Below are 21,873 nucleotides of genomic sequence, written 5' to 3' on the forward strand. Positions count from 1 at the left end.
CTTTTTGCTGACCAACCCGAATCTCGAGGGCGAGATTCATCTTAAGGGGGGTAGGTTTGTAACATCCCAATTTTCAATTCGGATGTTATACATAGATCATCATATGCATATCATATTTATTCTTGCATTTTGGTTGACATCCTAGAAACCTTAAGCAACTCAAGGACCCACACAGAGAGTTGGAGGTTTCACAAAATTCTTATTTGAATTATTTTTCAAATTTGAAGAAAAGGATCAATTTGGTTTTATATTTTTTCTCTCCAAATATTTCCAATATTAAAAATAAACTAGGGAAGATAATATGACTTCTTCAAATTAATAGAAATATTGGAGAAAGAATTTTAAAATCAAATTATGATTTTCTGGTATTTACTTGCTATTTTATTTGAATTAGAAAATATGCATTTTTCAAGATTGCATTTTTAGGCGAGAAAAATGTTCACTTTGTTCTAGATATTTCATTTAGACAGTGAAAATTGTTTTTTAGCATTTTTAGTTTTTTTATATTTTATTAGGATTTTTCTGTTCGGGCGAAATTGTTTAAAAAAAATGTTCGCGGACCGCATTGGGCAAAAGGCCCACCCGGCTCACAGCGCCGCCGCCCTCCCCGCGCCCGAGCCGGACTCCACTGAGTTCGGGAGCCGCACGCCGCGCCGCCGCCTTGGCCCCTCCGCCAAGTCGGGCTCCCCCCTTTAAATGTGCCCCCCGAGACCCCATCCCGCCCCGCCGCCACAGCCCCGCACCACAGCACCGCCGCCGTGCCGCTCCGCTGCTGCCACAGCCACCCACCGCCGCCCGCGCCGACGCCCAGTCACCCCGCGCCGTCGCCCATGCCGCCGCACGCCGCCCCGCCTCGCCGGAGTGTCGCCGGAGCCGCCGGAGTCGTCGCCTTTTTTTTCCGGTTTAGGTATAAGAAACGGCCCGGGTTTTTTATGAACCCTAGATCTGTTTTTTTAATAGATCGGTTCGGTTTTTCGTTGGTTTACTTATTTAACGGACGTTCGTCCGTTCGTTCATTTTAATAAACGTTGTTCGCCGGTTAGGTTCAGACAACGTACGTTCGTACGTTAGTGTGTTCGTCTTATTTTTTCCAGGGATTTATCTGCGATTATTTTTTATCGGGATTTCTGCCCTGATCTAGTATAACTTTTTACTCATTTATCCAAATTAGATGAAACCATCGCCTAAGTCTTCGTCTCGAAGCCCTCTTTCGAGTTAACCAACTTGAACATGATTTTGGTAATGTAAAATTTGACTTTAGTCCAAATTAGTAAATGATCTTGTTTCATTCGTATCTTGAGTTTCGTTGCTCCGTTTGAGTTGAATCTTTTTGCAAATCATAGATAATCCCATGTACTTTCTATTCAGATCTAATTTACATGTTAATAATGCTGTTAGGTCTTGAATCTTGTTAGTTTAAGCTGTTGCTTGTTTCGTGTTCGATTTGGATCTTTTCTGGAGTTTTCTCGTGTTTTGTTTGAGTGATTGCTTATGTATGCTATTGTTTGTTTATGCTAGATTACCCGGAGTGCGAAGCTTGTTACTACGAATCTCTAGAGTTTGCAGATCGTCAGCAAGGCAAGTTACACTTTGATCATACTCTTTTATACCCAGTTTTTACTATGCATTAGTTCTGCCCCACAAATAATTGCATTGGTAGGATTGGGAACATGTGGTTTTGGTTGTACTTCTTGAGGTAGGAACCTAATACCTTTTGATCACCCCGGGGGTATACGTTATGCTTATTATTGCTTAGCCATGCTCGTATATGGGGATTGGATCGTGATTCACACATGGAAGTTTGAGAGATATTTAATTATGGATAACATTAAGGTGGCAACTTTAATACAAATCTGGGTGGATTGGTTGAGGCACCTGGAGTACTCACTATTGTCTGTTTTGGAAATCCTGGAGTACCCGTGTGATTATCCTATGGAATGCCACCCAGGCTCAAAGGGATCATAAGATTATTCATACTAGAAACTTCCGTGTGCAGCCACAAGCCATTATGGGCTCTGGCATAGTTGAGTAAGTTGCGTGAGCTCTTGAAGAGGTAGACTAGCAGATGTAGAGGGATGTAGGTGGTACTGTCTACCCGGAGTAGAGAGTTAATGCTTCAGAAAGGCTAGGTCTCGATCATCCGATCATGGATGCGGTCGAGTCTTGTGGGGAAAAGTGGGCAAACCTCTGCGGAGTGTATAAACTAATCATGGTTAGCCGTGTCCCCGGTTATGGACATCTTGAGTATCTAGTACTTGAATTTATTGATGTGATCTCAACACGTTACTCTAATTAATTTTGATGTTGGGTTAATGATGATACTTTTAGTTGGGATTTGAGTTGGAGGAACCTTCTCAAATAATGGGCAACATGGGAGTAGTTAAATAAATTTATTCCTTTGTTGTAGGGAAAAACTAGCTTTATGCAAAATCATGAAACTTACAGCCTCCACCAGCCAAATATTGGATGTAGATATAGTCTTTGCATTATCATTGCTTTACTATGTAACTGTGCCATCATATTCCATGTGCTGACCCGTTTCAGGCTGCAACATCTTATGTTGCAGACTACTCAGACGACGAATAAGGTGCGATAGGTCGTTGTTTTGCACTCAGCTATGCCGGTGGAGTTGATGGACTCATTTACCTTCAAAACCTTCCGCTGTTAACTAGTTTAGATGGCCTTCAGCCATGATTTATTCATGTAATAATACTCTTTATGAGGACTCGATGTAATAAGTGTGTGATTGAAACTCTTTTATAAATCCTTGAGTATTGTGCGTGTCAGCATTACCGATCCAGGGATGACACTGATGCACAGAGACTTGACCATTTAAGGTCTGGACACTACATGTTCTCCCTTAGTATGCACCTTTGCTACAGTTCGTCGTGCCGAGATACCACGTGATCATCGGGTGTGATAAGCTCTATGTTCATATACAATAGGTGCAAGCCAGTTTTGCACGTGCAGAATACTTGGGTTAAACTTAATGAGCCTAGCATATGCAGATATGGTCTCGAAACACTGAGATCGAAAGGTCGAATGTGAATCATATAGTAGATATGATCAACATAGAGATGTTCACCATTGAAAACTACTCCATCTCACGTGATGATCGGACATTGTTTGGTTGATATGGATCATGTGATCATTTAGATGACTAGAGGGATGTCTATCTAAGTGGGAGTTCTTAAGTAATATGATTAACTAAACTTTAGTTTATCATGAACTTAGTCCTGATATTATTTGCAAATTATGTTGTAGATCAATAGCTCGCGATGTAGCTCCCCATTTATTTTTGATATGTTCCTAGAGAAAAGTTGAAAGATGATAGTAGCAATGATGCGGACTGGGTCCGTGATCTGAGGATTATCCTCGTTGCTGCATAGAAGAATCATGTCCTTGATGCACCGCTAGGTGACAGACCTATTGCAGGAGCTAATGCAGACATTATGAACGTTTGACAAGCTTGGTATGATGACTACTTGATAGTTTAGTGCACCATGCTTTACGGCTTAGAACCGGACTTCAAAAATGTTTTGAACGCCATGGAGCATATGAAATGTTCCAAGAGTTGAAATTGGTATTTCAGACTCATGCACATGTCGAGAGGTATGAGACCTCTAACATGTCCATATGAAGACGTTTGACTACATCAACTGCGTTAATTCAATGCTTCCGCTTTCGGCTTACGAGGGTACATGGACACACTCTCCCCCTCTCGTTGATATACATCTCCTAGATAGATCTTGCTTGATCGTAGGAAATTTTTTGAAATTGCATGCTACGTTCCCCAATAGTATATTGGGCATCAAGATCTATAGGGATAGATCGAGACGCTTAATAGGACTTTCACAAAGCACATACCTTGACAAATTTTGAAAATGTTCAAAATAGATCAGTCAAAGAAAGGGTTCTTGCATGTATTGCAAGGTGTGAAGTGGAGTAAGACTGAAAGCCCAACCATGGCAAAAGATAGAGAGAGAATGAAAGTCATTCCCTATGCCTCATCCATAGGTTCTATTATGTATGCCATGCTGTGTACCAGACCTGATGTGTGCCTTGCCATGAGTTTGGCAAGGGGGTACCATAGTGATCCATGAGTGGATCACTGGACAATGGTCAAAATTATCCTTAGGTACCTAAGAGGACTAAGAAAATGCTCCTCAGTTATGCAGGTGATAAAGAGTTCATTTTCAAGAGTTACGTTGATGCAAGCTTTGACACCGATCCAGATGACTCTGAGTCTCAATCTGGATATGTATTGAATGTGGGAGCAATTAGCTAAAGTAGCTCCATGCAGAGCATTGTAGACATAGAAATTTGCAAAATACATACATATCTGAATATGGCAGACCCGTTGACTAAACCTCTTCCACGGGCAAAACATGATCAGCACCAAGATTCCATGGGTGTTGGATTCATTACTATGTAATCTAGATCATTGACTCTAGTGCAAGTGGGACAATGTTACTATGTAATCTAGATTATTGACTCTAGTGCAAGTGGGACACTGTTAGAAATATGCCCTAGAGGCAATAATAAAGTGGTTATTATTATATTTCCTTAATTGTGATAAAGGTTTATTATTCATGCTAGAATTGTATTGACCGAAAACTTAAATACATGTGTGGATACAAAAAACAAGTACCGTGTCCCTAGTGTGCCTCTACTAGGCTAGCTCGTTGATCAAAAGATGCTTAAGGTTTCCTAACCATAGACATGTGTTGTCATTTGATAACGGGATCACATCATTAGGAGAATGATGTGACGGACAAGACCCATCCGTTAGCTTAGCATATGACCGTTCAATTTATTGCTATTGCTTTCTTAATGTCAAATACATATTCCTTCGACCATGAGATCATGCAACTCCCAGATACCAGAGGAATACCTTGTGTGCTATCAAAGGTCACAACATAACTGGGTGATCATAAAGATGCTCTGCAAGTATCTCCGAAGGTGTCTGTTGAGTTGGCGTGAATCGAGATTGGGATTTGTCACTCCGTATGATGGAGAGGTATCTCTGGGCCCTCTCGGTAATACACATCACAAGAAGCTTGCAAGCAAAGTGACTAAGGAGTTCGTTATGAGATGATGTATTACAAAACGAGTAAAGAGATTTGCCCGTAACGAGATTGAACTAGGTATGGAGATACCGATGATCAACTCTGGCAAGTAACATACCGACAGACAAAGCGAATTATGTATGTTGTCATAAAGTTTCGAACGATAAAGATTTTTGTAGAATATGTAGGAACCAATATAGCCATCCAGGTCCCGTTATTGGTTATTGACCAGAGAAGCGTCTCGGTCATGTCCACATCATTCTCGAACCCGTAGGGTCCGCACGCATAACGTTCGCTGATGATATAGTATTATATGAGTTATGTGAGTTGGTGACCGAATGTTGTTCGGAGTCCCAGATGAGATCACGGACATGACGAGGAGCTCCGGAATGGCCTGTAGGTAAAGATTGATGAAGGAAATATGCCCTAGAGGCAATAATAAAGTTGTTATTTTATATTTCCTTATATCATGATAAATGTTTATTATTCATGCTAGAATTGTATTAACCGGAAACTTGATACAAGTGTGTATACATAGACAAAACACCATGTCCCTAGTAAGCCTCTACTAGACTAGATCGTTAATCAAAGATGGTTAAGTTTCCTAACAATAGACATGTGTTGTCATTTGATGAGCAGGATCACATCATTAGAAGAATGATGTGATGGACAAGACCCATCCGTTAGCTTAGCATCATATTCATCATTCAGTTTTATCGCTATTGCTTTCTTCATGTCATATACATATTCCTTTGACTATGAGATTATGCAACTCTCGAATACCGGAGGAATACCTTGTGCGCTATCAAACATCAGAACGTAACTGGGTGATTATAAAGATGCTCTACAGGTATCTCCGAAGGTGTTTGTTGGGTTGTCATAGATCGAGATTAGGATTTGTTACTCCGAGTATCGGAGAGGTATCTCTAGGCCCTCTCGGTAATACACATCATAAGAAGCCTTGAAAGCAATGTGACTAATGAGTTAGTTACAGGATGATGTATTACGGAACGAGTAAAGAGACTTGCTGGTAACGATATTGAACCGTGTGTGTGTGTGGGTGTGTGTGTGTGTGTGGGTGTGTGAGGGGGGCACCGCTAGAACACACACCAACAATTGTTAGCCGTTTGCGGTGCCCCCTCCACAGTTTACGCCTCCCATCATATTCACGTAGTGCTTAGGCGAAGCCCTGCATGGATCACTTCACCATCACCGTGACCACGCCGCCGTGCTGACAGAACTCTCCCTCGACAATTTGCTGGATCAAGAGTTCGAGGGACGTCATCGAGCTGAGCGTGTGCAGAACTCGGAGGTGCCGTACGTTCGGTGCTTGATAGGTCGGAAAGACAATAAGTTCAACTACATCAACCACGTTGTCCAACGCTTCCGCTTTCGGTCTACAAGGGTATGTGGACACACTCTACCCCTCTCGTTGCTATGCATCTCCTAGATAGATCTTGCTTGAGCGTAGGATTTTTTTTGAAATTGCATGCTATGTTTCCCAACAATCGATATATAGGATGATACAATTTGGTCATCGGAAAGGTTTCGGAAAGTACCGAGTAATCATTGGATCACCGTAAGGGGTTCCGGGAAGCCCCGGGAGGTTATTGGGCCATAGGGGCCAAACAAGGGGAGCACACCAGCCCACAAGGGGCTGGCGTGCCCCACCTCTGGCTGCTGGCGTTGGGGAGAAAAGGAAGCAGGGGAGTCGGCCTCCCCTTTCCTTCCCTCTCCTTCCCTTTCCTTTCCCCGGAGAGCAAATAAGGAAGGGGGGCATCTAAGGGCAGGTGCCCTAGGGCTGGCCGCCGCCCCCCTAGGGGTGTGCCTAGGCAGCCTCCTCCTCCCCTCCACCCATATATATGAGAGGAGGGAGAGGGTCAACACACACCATGATCCCCAAGCCGTGTGCGGCACCCCTCTCCCTCTAGTTCGTCCTCGATCAGAATTTTCGTAGTGCTCAGCGAAGCCCTACGAGATAGTTGCACTACCACCGTCACCACGCCGTCATGTTGCCGGAACTCATCTACTACTTCGCCTCTCTTGCTGGATCGAGAAGGCGAGGACGTCATGTGTGCTTAACACGGAGGTGTCATACGTTCGGTACTTGATCGGGCGGATCATGAAGGTGTACAACTACGTCAACCGCGTTGATAAAGGCTTCTGCTTAACCGTCTATGAGGGTACGTAGACATATTCTCCCCTCTCGTAGCTATGCATCTCCAAGGATATATCTTGCGTGTGCGTAATTTTTTTTGTTTTCCATGCAACATTCCCCAACAATTCCGGGGTTTGATCTTACATACACAAAAAACTAGGTGCTTGAAAAATTCTGCATAGAAACAAAAAGATCCCATCAAGTTAGATTTATAAATTTTTATTCCCTTTTTGTTTATTATTTTAAGTAATTTTGAACCCCCCTTATGGTCTATTCCTATGAGGCATAGCCCCTTGCCCCAGCTCTCCCGCCGAGCATAGCTAGCACCTTAGCACCGCCCCTGGGCATAGCCCCCGCCCTCTATTCCCGCGCCCCTGTAACCCTAAACCTTGTACACACCTTGTCCAATACCTCTACCATACACTCTACAACTACATCTCTCTAGTTATTCTACTTGGTGATAGCCTTACTAATGCCAACCTTAATAAAACGGTGGAATCATGTCTAAACTGGAGAAGTGAGACTAAAAATCTAGTCACTGTGGTACCATGGTAATCATGCACTTACCAATTGATGTGACCTCTACCTGCATCTTCCTTCTCCCCAGTTGCCGATGCTGCTCGCCGCCGATCTCCTCCTGCACCACACCAAGAAACAACATGCTCGATGGCGAGAGACTGATACTACAAAAGATGATATCTCTCTAGGGTGAGGGAGGGGGAAGGGTTGGAGGCACGACGGCGGTGAAAGTGAGTAGTGGTGGTGTCGTCTCTTTGATTTGATGGGGACTGGAGCTTGGTGGAGTGTGTGTGTGTATGTGTGTGTGTGTGTGTGAGGGGGCACTGCTAGAACACACACCAACAATTGTTATCCGTGTGAGGCGCCCCCCTCCACAGTTTACGCCTCCGGTCATATTCACGTAGTGCTTAGGCGAAGCCCTGCATGGATCACTTCACCATCACCGTGACCACGCCGCTGTGCTGATGGAACTCTCCCTCGACACTTTGCTGGATCAAGAGTTCGAGGGATGTCATCGAGCTAAGCGTGTGCAGAACTCGGAGGTGCCGTACATTCGGTGCTTGATAGGTCGGAAAGACAAGAAGTTCAACTACATCAACCATGTTGTCAAACGCTTCCGCTTTCGGTCTACAAGGGTACATGGACACACTCTCCCCCTCTCGTTGCTATGCATCTCCTAGATAGATCTTCCATGAGCGTAGGAATTTTTTTGAAATTGCATGCTATGTTTCCCAACAATTGATATATAGGATGATACAATTTGGTCACTCGAAAGGTTTCGGAAAGTACCGGGTAATCATTGGATCACCGTAAGGGGTTCCGGGAAGCCCCGGGAGGTTATTGGGCCATAGGGGCCAAACGAGGGGAGCACACCAGCCCACAAGGGGCTGGCGTGCCCCACCTCTGGCTGCTGGCGTTGGGGAGAAAAGGAAGCAGGGGAGTCGACCTCCCCTTTCCTTCCCTCTCCTTCCCTTTCCTTTCCCCGGAGAGCAAATAAGGAAGGGGGGCGTCTAAGGGCAGGTGCCCTAGGGCTGGCCGCCGGCCCCCTAGGGGTGTGCCTAGGCAGCCTCCTCCTCCCCTCCACCCATATATATGAGAGGAGGGAGAGGGGCACACCCACCACGATCCCCAAGCCGTGTGCGGCACCCCTCTCCCTCTAGTTCGTCCTCGATCAGAATTTTCGTAGTGCTCAGCGAAGCCCTGCGAGATAGTTGCACTACCACCGTCACCACGCCGTCGTGTTGCCAGAACTCATCTACTACTTCGCCTCTCTTGCTGGATCGAGAAGGCGAGGACGTCATCGAGATAACGTGTGCTTAACACGGAGGTGTCATACGTTCGGTACTTGATCGGGCGGATCGTGAAGGTGTACAACTACGTCAACCGCGTTGATAAATGCTTCTGCTTAACCATCTATGAGGGTACGTAGACATACTCTCCCCTCTCGTAGCTATGCATCTCCATGGATAGATCTTGCGTGTGCGTATTTTTTTTGTTTTCCATGCAACGTTCCCCAACAATTTCGGGGTTTGATCTTACGTACACAAAAAACTAGGTGCTTGAAAAATTCTGCATAGAAACAAAAAGATCCCGTCAAGTTAGATTTATAAATTTTTATTCCCTTTATGTTTAGTATTTTAAGTAATTTTGAACCCCCTTATGGTATATTCCTGTGTGGCATAGCCCCCTGCCCCAGCTCTCCCGCCGAGCATAGCTAGCACCTTAGCACCGCCCCTGGGCATAGCCCCCGCCCTGTATTCCCGCGCCCCTGTAACCCTAAACCTTGTACACACCCTATCCTATACCTCTACCATACACTCTACAACTAGAACTCTCTAGTTATTCTACTTGGTGATAGCCTTACTCATGCCAACCTTAATAAAACGGCGGAATCATGTCTAAACTGGAGAAGTGAGACTAAAAATCTAGTCACGGTGGTACCATGGTAATCATGCACTTACCAATTGATGTGACCTCTACCTGCATCTTCCTTCTCCCCAGTTGCTGATGCTGCTCGCCGCCGATCTCCTCCTGCACCACACCAACAAACGACATGCTCGATGGCGAGAGACTGATACTACAGAAGATGATATCTCTCTAGGGTGAGGGAGGGGGAAGGGTTGGAGGCACGACGGCGATGAAAGTCAGTAGTGGTGGTGTCGTCTCTTTGATTTGATGGGGACTGGAGCTTGGTGGAGTGTGTGTGTGTATGTGTGTGTGTGTGTGTGTGAGGGGGCACTACTAGAACACACACCAACAATTGTTAGCCATGTGTGGCGCCCCCCTCCACAGTTTACGCCTCCGGTCATATTCACGTAGTGCTTAGGTGAAGCCCTGCACGGATCACTTCACCATCACCGTGACCACGCCGCCGTGCTGATGGAACTCTCCCTCGACACTTTGCTGGATCAAGAGTTCGAGGGACGTCATCGAGCTGAGCGTGTGCAGAACTCGGAGGTGCCGTACGTTCGGTGCTTGATAGGTCGGAAAGACAAGAAGTTCAACTACATCAACCATGTTGTCAAATGCTTCCGCTTTCGGTCTACAAGGGTACGTGGACACACTCTCCCCCTCTCGTTGCTATGCATCTCCTAGATAGATCTTGCATGAGCGTAGGAATTTTTTTGAAATTGCATGCTATGTTTCCCAACAATTGATATATAGGATGATACAATTTGGTCACCGGAAAGGTTTCGGAAAGTACCGGGTAATCATTGGATCACCGTAAGGGGTTCCGGGAAGCCCCGGGAGGTTATTGGGCCATAGGGGCCAAACGAGGGGAGCACACCAGCCCACAAGGGGCTGGCGTGCCCCACCTCTGGCTGCTGGCGTTGGGGAGAAAAGGAAGCAGGGGAGTCGACCTCCCCTTTCCTTCCTTCTCCTTCCCTTTCCTTTCCCCGGAGAGCAAATAAGGAAGGGGGGCGTCTAAGGGCAGGTGCCCTAGGGCTGGCTGCCGGCCCCCTAGGGGTGTGCCTAGGCAGCCTCCTCCTCCCCTCCACCCATATATATGAGAGGAGGGAGAGGGGCACACCCACCACGATCCCCAAGCCGTGTGCGGCACCCCTCTCCCTCTAGTTCGTCCTCGATCAGAATTTTCGTAGTGCTCAGCGAAGCCCTATGAGATAGTTGCACTACCACCGTCACCACGCCGTCGTGTTGCCAGAACTCATCTACTACTTCGCCTCTCTTGATGGATCGAGAAGGCGAGGACGTCATCGAGCTAACGTGTGCTTAACACGGAGGTGTCATACGTTCGGTACTTGATCGGGCGGATCGTGAAGGTGTACAACTACGTCAACCGCGTTGATAAATGCTTCTGCTTAACCGTCTATGAGGGTACGTAGACATACTCTCCCCTCTCGTAGCTATGCATCTCCATGGATAGATCTTGCGTGTGCGTATTTTTTTTGTTTTCCATGCAACGTTCCCCAACAATTCCGGGGTTTGATCTTACGTACACAAAAAACTAGGTGCTTGAAAAATTCTGCATAGAAACAAAAAGATCCCGTCAAGTTAGATTTATAAATTTTTATTCCCTTTATGTTTAGTATTTTAAGTAATTTTGAACCCCCTTATGGTATATTCCTGTGAGGCATAGCCCCCTGCCCCAGCTCTCCCGCCGAGCATAGCTAGCACCTTAGCACCGCCCCTGGGCATAGCCCCCGCCCTGTATTCCCGCGCCCCTGTAACCCTAAACCTTGTACACACCCTATCCTATACCTCTACCATACACTCTACAACTAGAACTCTCTAGTTATTCTACTTGGTGATAGCCTTACTCATGCCAACCTTAATAAAACGGCGGAATCATGTCTAAACTGGAGAAGTGAGACTAAAAATCTAGTCACGGTGGTACCATGGTAATCATGCACTTACCAATTGATGTGACCTCTACCTGCATCTTCCTTCTCCCCAGTTGCCGATGCTGCTCGCCGCCGATCTCCTCCTGCACCACACCAAGAAACGACATGCTCGATGGCGAGAGACTGATAATACAGAAGATGATATCTCTCTAGGGTGAGGGAGGGGGAAGGGTTGGAGGCACGACGACGACGAAAGTGAGTAGTGGTGGTGCCGTCTCTTTGATTTGATGGGGACTGGAGCTTGGTGGAGTGTGTGTGTGTGTATGTGTGTGTGTGTGTGTGTGTGTGTGAGGGGGCACTGCTAGAACACACACCAACAATTGTTAGCCGTGTGTGGCGCCCCCCTCCACAGTTTACGCCTCCGGTCATATTCACGTAGTGCTTAGGCGAAGCCCTGCACGGATCACTTTACCATCACCGTGACCACGCCGCCGTGCTGATGGAACTCTCCCTCGACACTTTGCTGGATCAAGAGTTTGAGGGACGTCATCGAGCTGAGCGTGTGCAGAACTCGGAGGTGCCGTACGTTCGGTGCTTGATAGGTCGGAAAGACAAGAAGTTCAACTACATCAACCATGTTGTCAAACGCTTCCGCTTTCGGTCTACAAGGGTACGTGGACACACTCTCCCCTCTCGTTGCTATGCATCTCCTAGATAGATCTTGCATGAGCGTAGGAATTTTTTTGAAATTGCATGCTATGTTTCCCAACAATTGATATATAGGATGATACAATTTGGTCACCGGAAAGGTTTCGGAAAGTACCGGGTAATCATTGGATCACCGTAAGGGGTTCCGGGAAGCCCCGGGAGGTTATTGGGCCATAGGGGCCAAACGAGGGGAGCACACCAGCCCACAAGGGGCTGGCGTGCCCCACCTCTGGCTGCTGGCGTTGGGGAGAAAAGGAAGCAGGGGAGTTGACCTCCCCTTTCCTTCCCTCTCCTTCCCTTTCCTTTCCCCGGAGAGCAAATAAGGAAGGGGGGCGTCTAAGGGCAGGTGCCCTAGGGCTGGCCGCCGGCCCCCTAGGGGTGTGCCTAGGCAGCCTCCTCCTCCCCTCCACCCATATATATGAGAGGAGGGAGAGGGGCACACCCACCACGATCCCCAAGCCGTGTGCGGCACCCCTCTTCCTCTAGTTCGTCCTCGATCAGAATTTTCGTAGTGCTCAGCGAAGCCCTGCGAGATAGTTGCACTACCACCGTCACCACGTTGTCGTGTTGCCAGAACTCATCTACTACTTCGCCTCTCTTGCTGGATCGAGAAGGCGAGGACGTCATCGAGCTAACGTGTGCTTAACACGGAGGTGTCATACGTTCGGTACTTGATCGGGCGGATCGTGAAGGTGTACAACTACGTCAACCGCGTTGATAAATGCTTCTGCTTAACCGTCTATGAGGGTACGTAGACATACTCTCCCCTCTCGTAGCTATGCATCTCCATGGATAGATCTTGTGTGTGCGTATTTTTTTTGTTTTCCATGCAACGTTCCCCAACAATTCCGGGGTTTGATCTTACGTACACAAAAAACTAGGTGCTTGAAAAATTCTGCATAGAAACAAAAAGATCCCGTCAAGTTAGATTTATAAATTTTTATTCCCTTTATGTTTAGTATTTTAAGTAATTTTGAACCCCCTTATGGTATATTCCTGTGAGGCATAGCCCCCTGCCCCAGCTCTCCCGCCGAGCATAGCTAGCACCTTAGCACCGCCCCTGGGCATAGCCCCCGCCCTGTATTCCCGCGCCCCTGTAACCCTAAACCTTGTACACACCCTATCCTATACCTCTACCATACACTCTACAACTAGAACTCTCTAGTTATTCTACTTGGTGATAGCCTTACTCATGCCAACCTTAATAAAACGGCGGAATCATGTCTAAACTGGAGAAGTGAGACTAAAAATCTAGTCACGGTGGTACCATGGTAATCATGCACTTACCAATTGATGTGACCTCTACCTGCATCTTCCTTCTCCCCAGTTGCCGATGCTGCTCGCCGCCGATCTCCTCCTGCACCACACCAAGAAACGACATGCTCGATGGCGAGAGACTGATAATACAGAAGATGATATCTCTCTAGGGTGAGGGAGGGGGAAGGGTTGGAGGCACGACGACGACGAAAGTGAGTAGTGGTGGTGCCGTCTCTTTGATTTGATGGGGACTGGAGCTTGGTGGAGAGAGTTTTTTAGAATGAAATAACTTTATTCATACTTGACAAACATCACATGTACACTGCTTTGGATCATTGATCCCAGAAATTACAAAGCAACTCTTATCGGTGAGAACTACAAGAAATTTCTCAGAAATATCTTCTTCATGGTATCAATCTTTGCAACAAGAAATACTGCCAAGTCTTCGGTGAAGAGGCCACTCGCAAACCTGCACAAACTCGACTACTTTCATAGGTTTCACAAACCTATTGAGTGACCCATCTAAAAGGATGAGAAATCATCAATCTTGAATGTACTTGGGCCCAACATGACCCCCTTAGAGGTACAAGTCAATGAACCCCAAAGATCTTTACCAGAACGCCAGAAAAGGAACCTAATGTCACAATGGATTACACCAACATAAGCAACAAAGAACGCTAACACAGACTCATCGGATCCGTAGGAACGAATCTGCAAGGACATAAAATTGCAAGGTTGGACACATCAAACATGCAGAGACACAAACTCTCTGTTTCCGTGACACTGTCCGATGAGACACCGCCATAGTGCGAGAAAACCAGAGTACGGTTATTCTTGATGGCATCGCACCCTCAGCCAAGACGTTGATGTTGAGACATCAAATCACACAAAAAAAACTTCCTAATGGTCATAAGAAATCCAAGGTCCCCCTCACCTCGCAACATGACGGTCGGAGGTGAGAGAACTAGCAAAGTCTCCAGCGGCTTCCCTTGGGAGCCTAGCTCCTCGCCACGAAACCACGTCGTGTCAGAGCATCTATAGCCGGGCGCCCCAAATCCGTCTCATATGCCCGGTCGGGCCGTCCGGTCACTGTCGGTCGCAAAATTTTGACCCAGATGACCCTCTCAAACGGCCCGCAAACGCCCGGGCTGAACGGTACCCCTCATATCCAGCCCAAATATGGGGCGGATATGGGGGCGCCCGGGCGCGCCCAGACGCGTTCGCCACATCGGACCCGACCCACACTGGCCCACCCAACCCCACATATATTCGTCCCCATCCGCTCGTCAGACCAAACCCTAGCCACTTCACTCCCCTCCACTCCCCTCCGCCACCCAAACTTGTCTCTGGCGACTTTCGGTCGTCTTCGGCATGGCGGGCAGCGGATCCGAGTCCTTCACCTCCAGACCTGTCGACCCCGAGTTCATCCCATGCGGCCCCGAGGAGGAGATGGTCGTCCGGCTTGCGCTCCGCCGCGCCAGGGAGGAGACTCGTGCACGACAGCACTCAGAATCCTTCCGTCGGAAATCTATTGCATCCGCCCAAATGGCGCATGGACCCCCGCTAGGTCAGCCGTAGCTGCCTCGCCGGAGGCGGTGCGGACCATCTGGTGCCCGAACGCGGTGGCGGACGCGCAACCCCTCTGTTGGCGCGCCGAGCATCGGGACGCACCATAGGCCTCGTCTGACGAGAACATGGCACGGCGTGCCCGCCGAGCCAGGCACCGGCGCGGGAAGCGGCGGCAGCCCTCGCGGCGGTGGATGTCGGCGAGACGGAGTTGCAATCTCCGGCGCCCCGTATGGCGCATCAGTTCAGGCGCCGCAACCGCATCGTGGTGGACATCAACAGCTCATCTCAGGACGGATCCGCCATCAATCTGACGTGCACCGACACCGTTCGGGTTCCGGGCTCCGACGAGAAAGAGTAGGGCACGGGAGGCGGCGACGCCTTGAGTCCCATGAGCCGGCTCGTATCCCATGCCCTACTCTACCTTGCCGGCGACCGGACCAACACTCTGAGGAGCGCAGCCGGCCGCCGACATGGCCAGGGCGGAGCCGCGTGAGCGGGGAGCGGAACCAGACAAGGCTCCGCTCAAAGATCGTTGTGTTACATGTAATAATATTAATTTGAGGTATTCGGATGTGAAATGCATTCTTGAGGCGTGACCAGTCACTGCCCGCGGACACGCCTGGGCGCGTTCGCGGGCGTTTAAGGGGTCGATTTGCCAAATCTGGCTGTATATGCTCTCAGCAGCTTGGTTTTTAGAGAGTGAGTGAAGTCGCTCTACATATTCTGCTGCAACTGGACTGAAATGGGCCCATGACACGTCCTACCAAACGGACTTAAGCCCAGGCTACGCTCAAAGAAAGCTTACAGCTTGCAGCATGTTCCTATGAGGCTTCCATATTAATTTGTTCTTACCAATAATAATAATAATACAAAACACATTGATAAAAGGAGTTGCCTTTTCATTTTCAGGAGCCACATGTCATTTTTATGTAGCATGCAAATTAAGGCGTTCTAGAAATATGTTTAACACATCTACGTGTGTCCGTGGATTTGTTTTTGAATTTTTACCGGGCTCCGTGGAGTCTGGGCTTCAAGACCGTGCGGCACTTGGTGGATACTAGTGGTTGGGGCCTGCTATCGTGGGCCGCTTGAAAGAAAACTATGCACACCTCATCATCATGTCAAAAAATTTAAAAAATATTCTCACGTCACATGGACATCACAACCATCTTAAAAGAAAAAAGAAAAACCTAGAAAAAATTCTCTCAAAAAAGTCTTCCTACCATTTAAAAAAGCTCTAAAAGAATACTTTCTCATTGTGACCAACCAACATGCGTCACATGGCGTAGCTGGTTGGCCACCATTCTAGCGCCTTTTAATGAGTTTAATGCTGTCCTCAACAGCATTCCCGCGGCAAGAAGGAAACTCCAAGCGTAATAGGATAGCATGAATGCCATGGTGCCCTTGCATAACTCCGCCATCGTCATCACAATGTCCGAGTTCGGAGAGGAGCTAGACGAGGAGGAGCTAGGAGGGAGTGTCGAGCAGACAAGACCATCCATAGGGAAAAGCAACCGGTTCTTCTTTTGTCCGACCAAAAAAAACTATAGTTGTGAATCGAATCACTTGTGACAGTCGATCCACTAAACATGGGATGTGTGTTCCCCTTGTTTGGAGGCAACTACTTCTGCGAATCACAGCTAGATAGGCAAATAATATGATTTGGATTAACCCTTTAATTACGTATGACAAACGCTTGTGAGCTAGGCCCTAATCCTTTGGCTGGTGCTGGTTAGGGTAGGTTCCTCCTTCGACCATTGGTTCTTTTGGTGCATCCAGACACTCCAGTTGCTGGACAGGACCAAAAACACCAAAAATAACAAATTGCTTAACCACATGTATACATAGAAAAAGATATATCAGCACAGGTTTTAACAGAATAGAAGGTGGCAAATCTTCCAACTTTTCAGGATCCAGAATGCATGAACATAACAGAGAGAGACCCCAAGTGCAATAAAATCTTCACCATTGGAGTATTTGGGACATCACAGTTGCAGCTTTCTCCCCCAAAGAAATGACACTCATGGGTTACAGAACCTCATAAAATGCATCAGCCTTTCAATCTCAAGCTCAAGTCTCATGGAAAAGAAAAATCAAGCTCAAGCATCAGAGGGCAACATAATATAAAGGTTTAGGCGTTTAGCAGCAATTAAATGTCCAAAATAATTATAGTATAAGTAACAATGGTCATCTGCGATAACAGCAATCAAATGTCCAAAATAATTATAATAAAAGTAACCATGTACATCTGCGATAGTAGGTACAAACGACTACATCCACGCAACGGTGGGCGACAGAATGTTGAAACAATGTGTCCAGTCAGGCTTACCAAGTCCCTGAGTCCTGAGATCTGGTCCTGATGTATCAAAGACCAAAATGTTTTCATTACGCGCTCGGACTTATAACTGTGGTACGCCACCAAAAGCTAATGGAGAAACTAATCGATAGAGATCTGACGTAATGCCACCATTTCGGAGGAATATACAGCATGTCACCTTCCTCCAATATGCAGTCCATGAAATCAAGGTTTTCTACCTTTGGGAACTCATTCATATCTATGTTGTCAAGATCCACCTGCAGAGGCATTCATTAGCACAATATAATACCAAGAATTGTCTTTATTTACACACTATTGCATTGCATTTGTACCCAAAAAAAACTGTAAGAACATGTCATGTGGATAATGGACAATATGGAACCATAAGGGGAAGGCTGGCTAATATAACCCTGTTTGCTGTACCTACAGAAGAAAACTGAAAAATCACAACACCGAAATAGGGGTGGGGTGGGGTGGGGGGTGGACAAGCAACCGAAGAAAGAAATAAAAAAGACCTATAGAGTGGTGATCTATCATAGTTTACTGATTTAGCCCAAAAATAAAGCTCCAGTTTGCAATGCTGTGCTTAAGAGTAATGGACAACAAGAGAGTATTACTAACAAAAATCTGAAAATTTCAGTATTACAATATTCAGCTGCCAAAACTATATGTACCGCTGTGATGATCTGCAAGGGTATTCTTCTTTTCCAACATGTAACTTGTCAGAACAGATTGTCTGTACCTGACTAGTATTGCTCAACATAGTTTCTGTGTGTGGGTATAAGTCTTCGGATACAGAACCAGGATAGAGTCTAATATACTTCCTGCCCAAGACCTGGTATGGAGAAAATATAATTAACAACAACTGATGATAAAGTTATATAAAGGAAATGTTAACAGGCATCATCCAGAATATACTAGAACATTTACAGTCGAAACAAATGAAGCCACTGAGCTATATGAAGCTCAACATGAGGGCAAAATAATTTCTAACGTAAACACTCACAAGGTCATCAGCAGTCTTGACTGGAAGGTTAAAGTCTGTATCACAAGAACAAAAATTATGCTGCTACCTGGCAGGCGAAGCTCCTTAGGTAATTCTCAATTCCTGGCTCAAAGAGCCATTTGTGATTATCTCTACGCTATATCTAATGATTATGAGTTTCTTAACATTGTTTAACAAATTACATAGATGCAACATTTCGTTAGAGAACTCAAATATGCAGAGTTACTTGCATACATATCAAGAACTGAAGGAAACACAGTTAAAAACTAGTAAATTAATCGCATAACAGAACAGCACCATTTCCAAGATAATATAGATAATTTGTTATCAAGAAAATATCTACTTGCAAAATGTCTGTTCAAGTTTTAAGGTACAGGAACATCAAGCATTGGTTATTAACTCTAGAAACCAACAATCAAAGGTAAAAACAGTATATTCCCGTATACCTGAGCTAAAATGTTGTGATGCGGGTCGTGGTGCAATGGTGTCACTGTCCCGTGTGGACCAAACCAAGCATTAAGTGATTGGAGTTCCCCTCCACCAGCATAACAGTAGTCAGGAACCATTATGTCTTCATGAAGCTCTTTTATCTGCCAAACGTCAATAACTAAAATCTGACAGCTGAACTAAGACATTTTCTCTTCCATAAAAAGTAACTTTTACTAAGGATTCAACAATTACAGCGTCCACCTGCTCAAATAATGGATGCTGAGCTAGATATGTCAAATTTGAAGGACAGGCGGTTGACCACATCCTCTCAAGGAACTGGGAGAACGTGATAAGCTCCTGCTTCCACTCACTGCAAACATAGCTCTTCCCAACCTGACACGGAGTCAACTATATCAGTGCACCAAAACCACTAGGAAATTGAAGCAAGGGGAAATGTTCCTTCTAAAATATTAACTAAGCAAGGGTCAAACATCACTAGGAAATTAATACAAGGAGTAGTGTTCTTTCTAAAATCTTAACTAAGCATGGGTCCTAAATTACTAGAAGGAAGCACAAATTGAACTGGCTCGGATTGCATATAAATAGCTAGCTACTGTCATCTGGCATTCCTGGATATTCCCTTAATGGAACAAGATTTTACACAGCTATACTAATATGTTTCAACATCAAGAGAATTGGTTCTTTGTAGTTCTTACAAACACCGGCATGGTTAAGTAAAGATGATACAAGCAAAAGTATAGCAAAGTGAAGCACGTCAAAAAGGCATGGAATCACATATGCAAAAAACCCGTGAAGAAATACACACACTTAGGGTTTTCAAAATAACACGGTTGGTAAAACAACAAATACAAAATAAGTGAATAGTGTCAAAGATGAAACAAATAAACGTGACAAAAAACAAAGCAGTTCAAAAGAAGTTTGATATGCATATGAATCTGACGGCCAAGGCAAAAGATATATGTTCCAAACTTGCAAAAAGAAAGCACAATTGGATCAAATTGCTCAAAAATGTGCTTATTGTGTACTACCTCCGTCCTGGTTTATTGGTCCCCTTTGTAATTTGTGCCAAATTTTGACTAAAGATTTAACTAACAAAATGTTAATGCATGTCAACAAAAATTATATCGTTGGATTCGTTTTTGCACATAGTTTTCAATAATATAATTTTTGGTGACATGCATAAACATTTTATGAGTTAAATTTATAGTCAAAATTTGGCACAGAATACAATGGGGACCAGTAAACCAGGACGGAGGTAGTAAGCAGCTAAGCAAGTGTGGTACTATAGTGTAGCGGGATGTGTAAGACAGGTGTGCTGAAGATCAAACTTTGAAGCCACTTTTACAAACAATGTTATCGAGCATCAAGGTTAGATGCACATTTTGTTCCATATCAGCAGAAAAGAGATGAGCATTAAGCTTCATAATTTATTTCTATGGGATGTGAAGGCCTTTGAGAACTAATAACAGCATTGAATCACCAGGGTTTGATGAACATTTGTAATGAAATGCAGAATCACATATCAGCACAAACAGGTATGATAAATCATCAAAATAGAAACAGCTCATTTTTGTATTTCAACATCTACTTTAAGGAGAAGCATTCACCTCAACAGGAACAGTCCGATCCCCAGCAATCTTCTTTAGGTACTGGATGTTCTTCCATTTTTTCATTGCAGGCCAATGATCGATGCAGCCACTGATTATAACAGGGGTCTCAGGTAAAAAGTGATCACATATAAACTCCTCCAAAGATATACACGACCGTCTTGCGATTTCTTTACAGGATAAAGATTTTGTTGGAAGAATTTTGAGGGCCTGAGAAAATTATAGCATCATTAACAACAATACACCAAGAAAGGAACTATAACTGCTCTCATCCGCAAAAACAATACAGAAAACAAGGAAGCAACGAGGTAACTAGAAAAATAATCTTATAATCACTACAGATAATCTACACCTATTTTTTGGGTCAAATATCCGGACAACTCATGACATCATTCACTGTATCAATGCTACATGCATAATTTGCTTAAGATGGTGCACCCTATGTAGCAACATGAGATCTTCGCACAATAAGAACTATAAATAATCTAAATTTAGTAAATTGCAGCCTTATTAAACATTGAAAAATAGGCATTCTGCAACAAGCCCCTACAAAATTAAGCTCTGTTACTGGTGGTATATATTGCCCACAGCCCCACGCACACACGCACGAAATCTTACGAAGGCAGTAGCGGTCTCACATCGGCGATGTCACGGTTCCTGTCGAGCCCTTCCTTCCACCTATTGGCTTCCTCATCGACAGCCTCCGCGCCGTCACCTTCGCCGTCGCTCGGCTCCGCGGCGATGGAGGCCAGGGCGGCCTCGAGATCGGCGCGGAGGAGGTTTCCCCCCATGATGAGCCCCATGTCGAGCGCCCGGAGCGCTGCGCGGCGGTCGGCGGCGGCCCGGCGGAGCCGCGCGACGTGGAGGCAGGCGAGCGCGTAGGCGTCCCTCCACGCGCTGCCGACCTCGCTCCAGGGCCCCGAGTGGAGCTGCTCCCACGCCATCTCCCGCGCCGCCTCCGCCGCCCGCAGGTCCCCCGCCACCGCCTTCTCCGCCGAGGCGACGAAGGCGAAGCCGCCCTCCTCCGTTATCTCGCGCAGCAGCGCCGCCCGCCGCTCCGCCTCGGACTCGCCGCAGGCCATCGCCGGGGGAGCAGCGGTGCTGTGCTGTGACGTGTCGGGGACCCCCCAAAAAGAAAAGTGCAAAAGCGAAGGAGATATTTCTCTGGCTCCGGTGTGGTTGGTCTGGTCTCCGGGGATATTTGCTTACGCGCAAAAAATCTTTCCCCATTCGGATTTTCGGAGTCTTGAAAAAAAAAATAGGTAGGGCAGGGCTTTCCAACTTGGGATATGACAAGGGCTCGGCCCATTTATGTGCACCGTCAAGCCCAATGTGTGGACTGAGATTGATATTACGCCTTCTAGTCTTTTCTTCTTTTTGAAAAAAAGATTAAACTAAAAACCTCCCACT

At 46.1% G+C, this 21,873-nt stretch overlaps 1 protein-coding gene across 1 annotated transcript; it reads right to left on the reverse strand.

The window, feature by feature from the left end:
• Positions 1 to 17,502: 17,502 nt before the first annotated feature.
• LOC119310833 (lysine-specific demethylase JMJ30-like) lies at positions 17,503 to 21,620 on the reverse strand. The gene is made up of 6 exons (XM_037586455.1): positions 21,102 to 21,620; positions 20,464 to 20,673; positions 19,097 to 19,228; positions 18,853 to 18,996; positions 18,075 to 18,235; positions 17,503 to 17,657 (listed from the first exon to the last, which is right to left on the reverse strand). The coding sequence occupies exons 1-6, from the start codon at positions 21,543 to 21,545 to the stop codon at positions 17,639 to 17,641; spliced, it is 1,110 nt and encodes a 369-aa protein (XP_037442352.1). The 5' UTR covers positions 21,546 to 21,620; the 3' UTR covers positions 17,503 to 17,638.
• Positions 21,621 to 21,873: the final 253 nt, after the last annotated feature.

The sequence above is a fragment of the Triticum dicoccoides genome, chromosome 5B (assembly GCF_002162155.2).
Source record: "Triticum dicoccoides isolate Atlit2015 ecotype Zavitan chromosome 5B, WEW_v2.0, whole genome shotgun sequence".
Taxonomy (NCBI): Eukaryota; Viridiplantae; Streptophyta; class Magnoliopsida; order Poales; family Poaceae; genus Triticum; species Triticum dicoccoides.

Bases quoted from the DNA above. Each gene is read 5' to 3' on its own strand.
- LOC119310833 (XM_037586455.1), bottom strand. From the start codon at position 21,545: ATGGCCTGCGGCGAGTCCGAGGCGGAGCGGCGGGCGGCGCTGCTGCGC. The intron at 20,674-21,101 runs GTGAGACCGCTA...TAATTTTCTCAG, and splicing joins GGAACCGTGACATCGCCGAT to GCCCTCAAAATTCTTCCAAC. The intron at 18,997-19,096 runs GTGGACGCTGTA...GACGTTTGGCAG, and splicing joins AGCATCCATTATTTGAGCAG to ATAAAAGAGCTTCATGAAGA.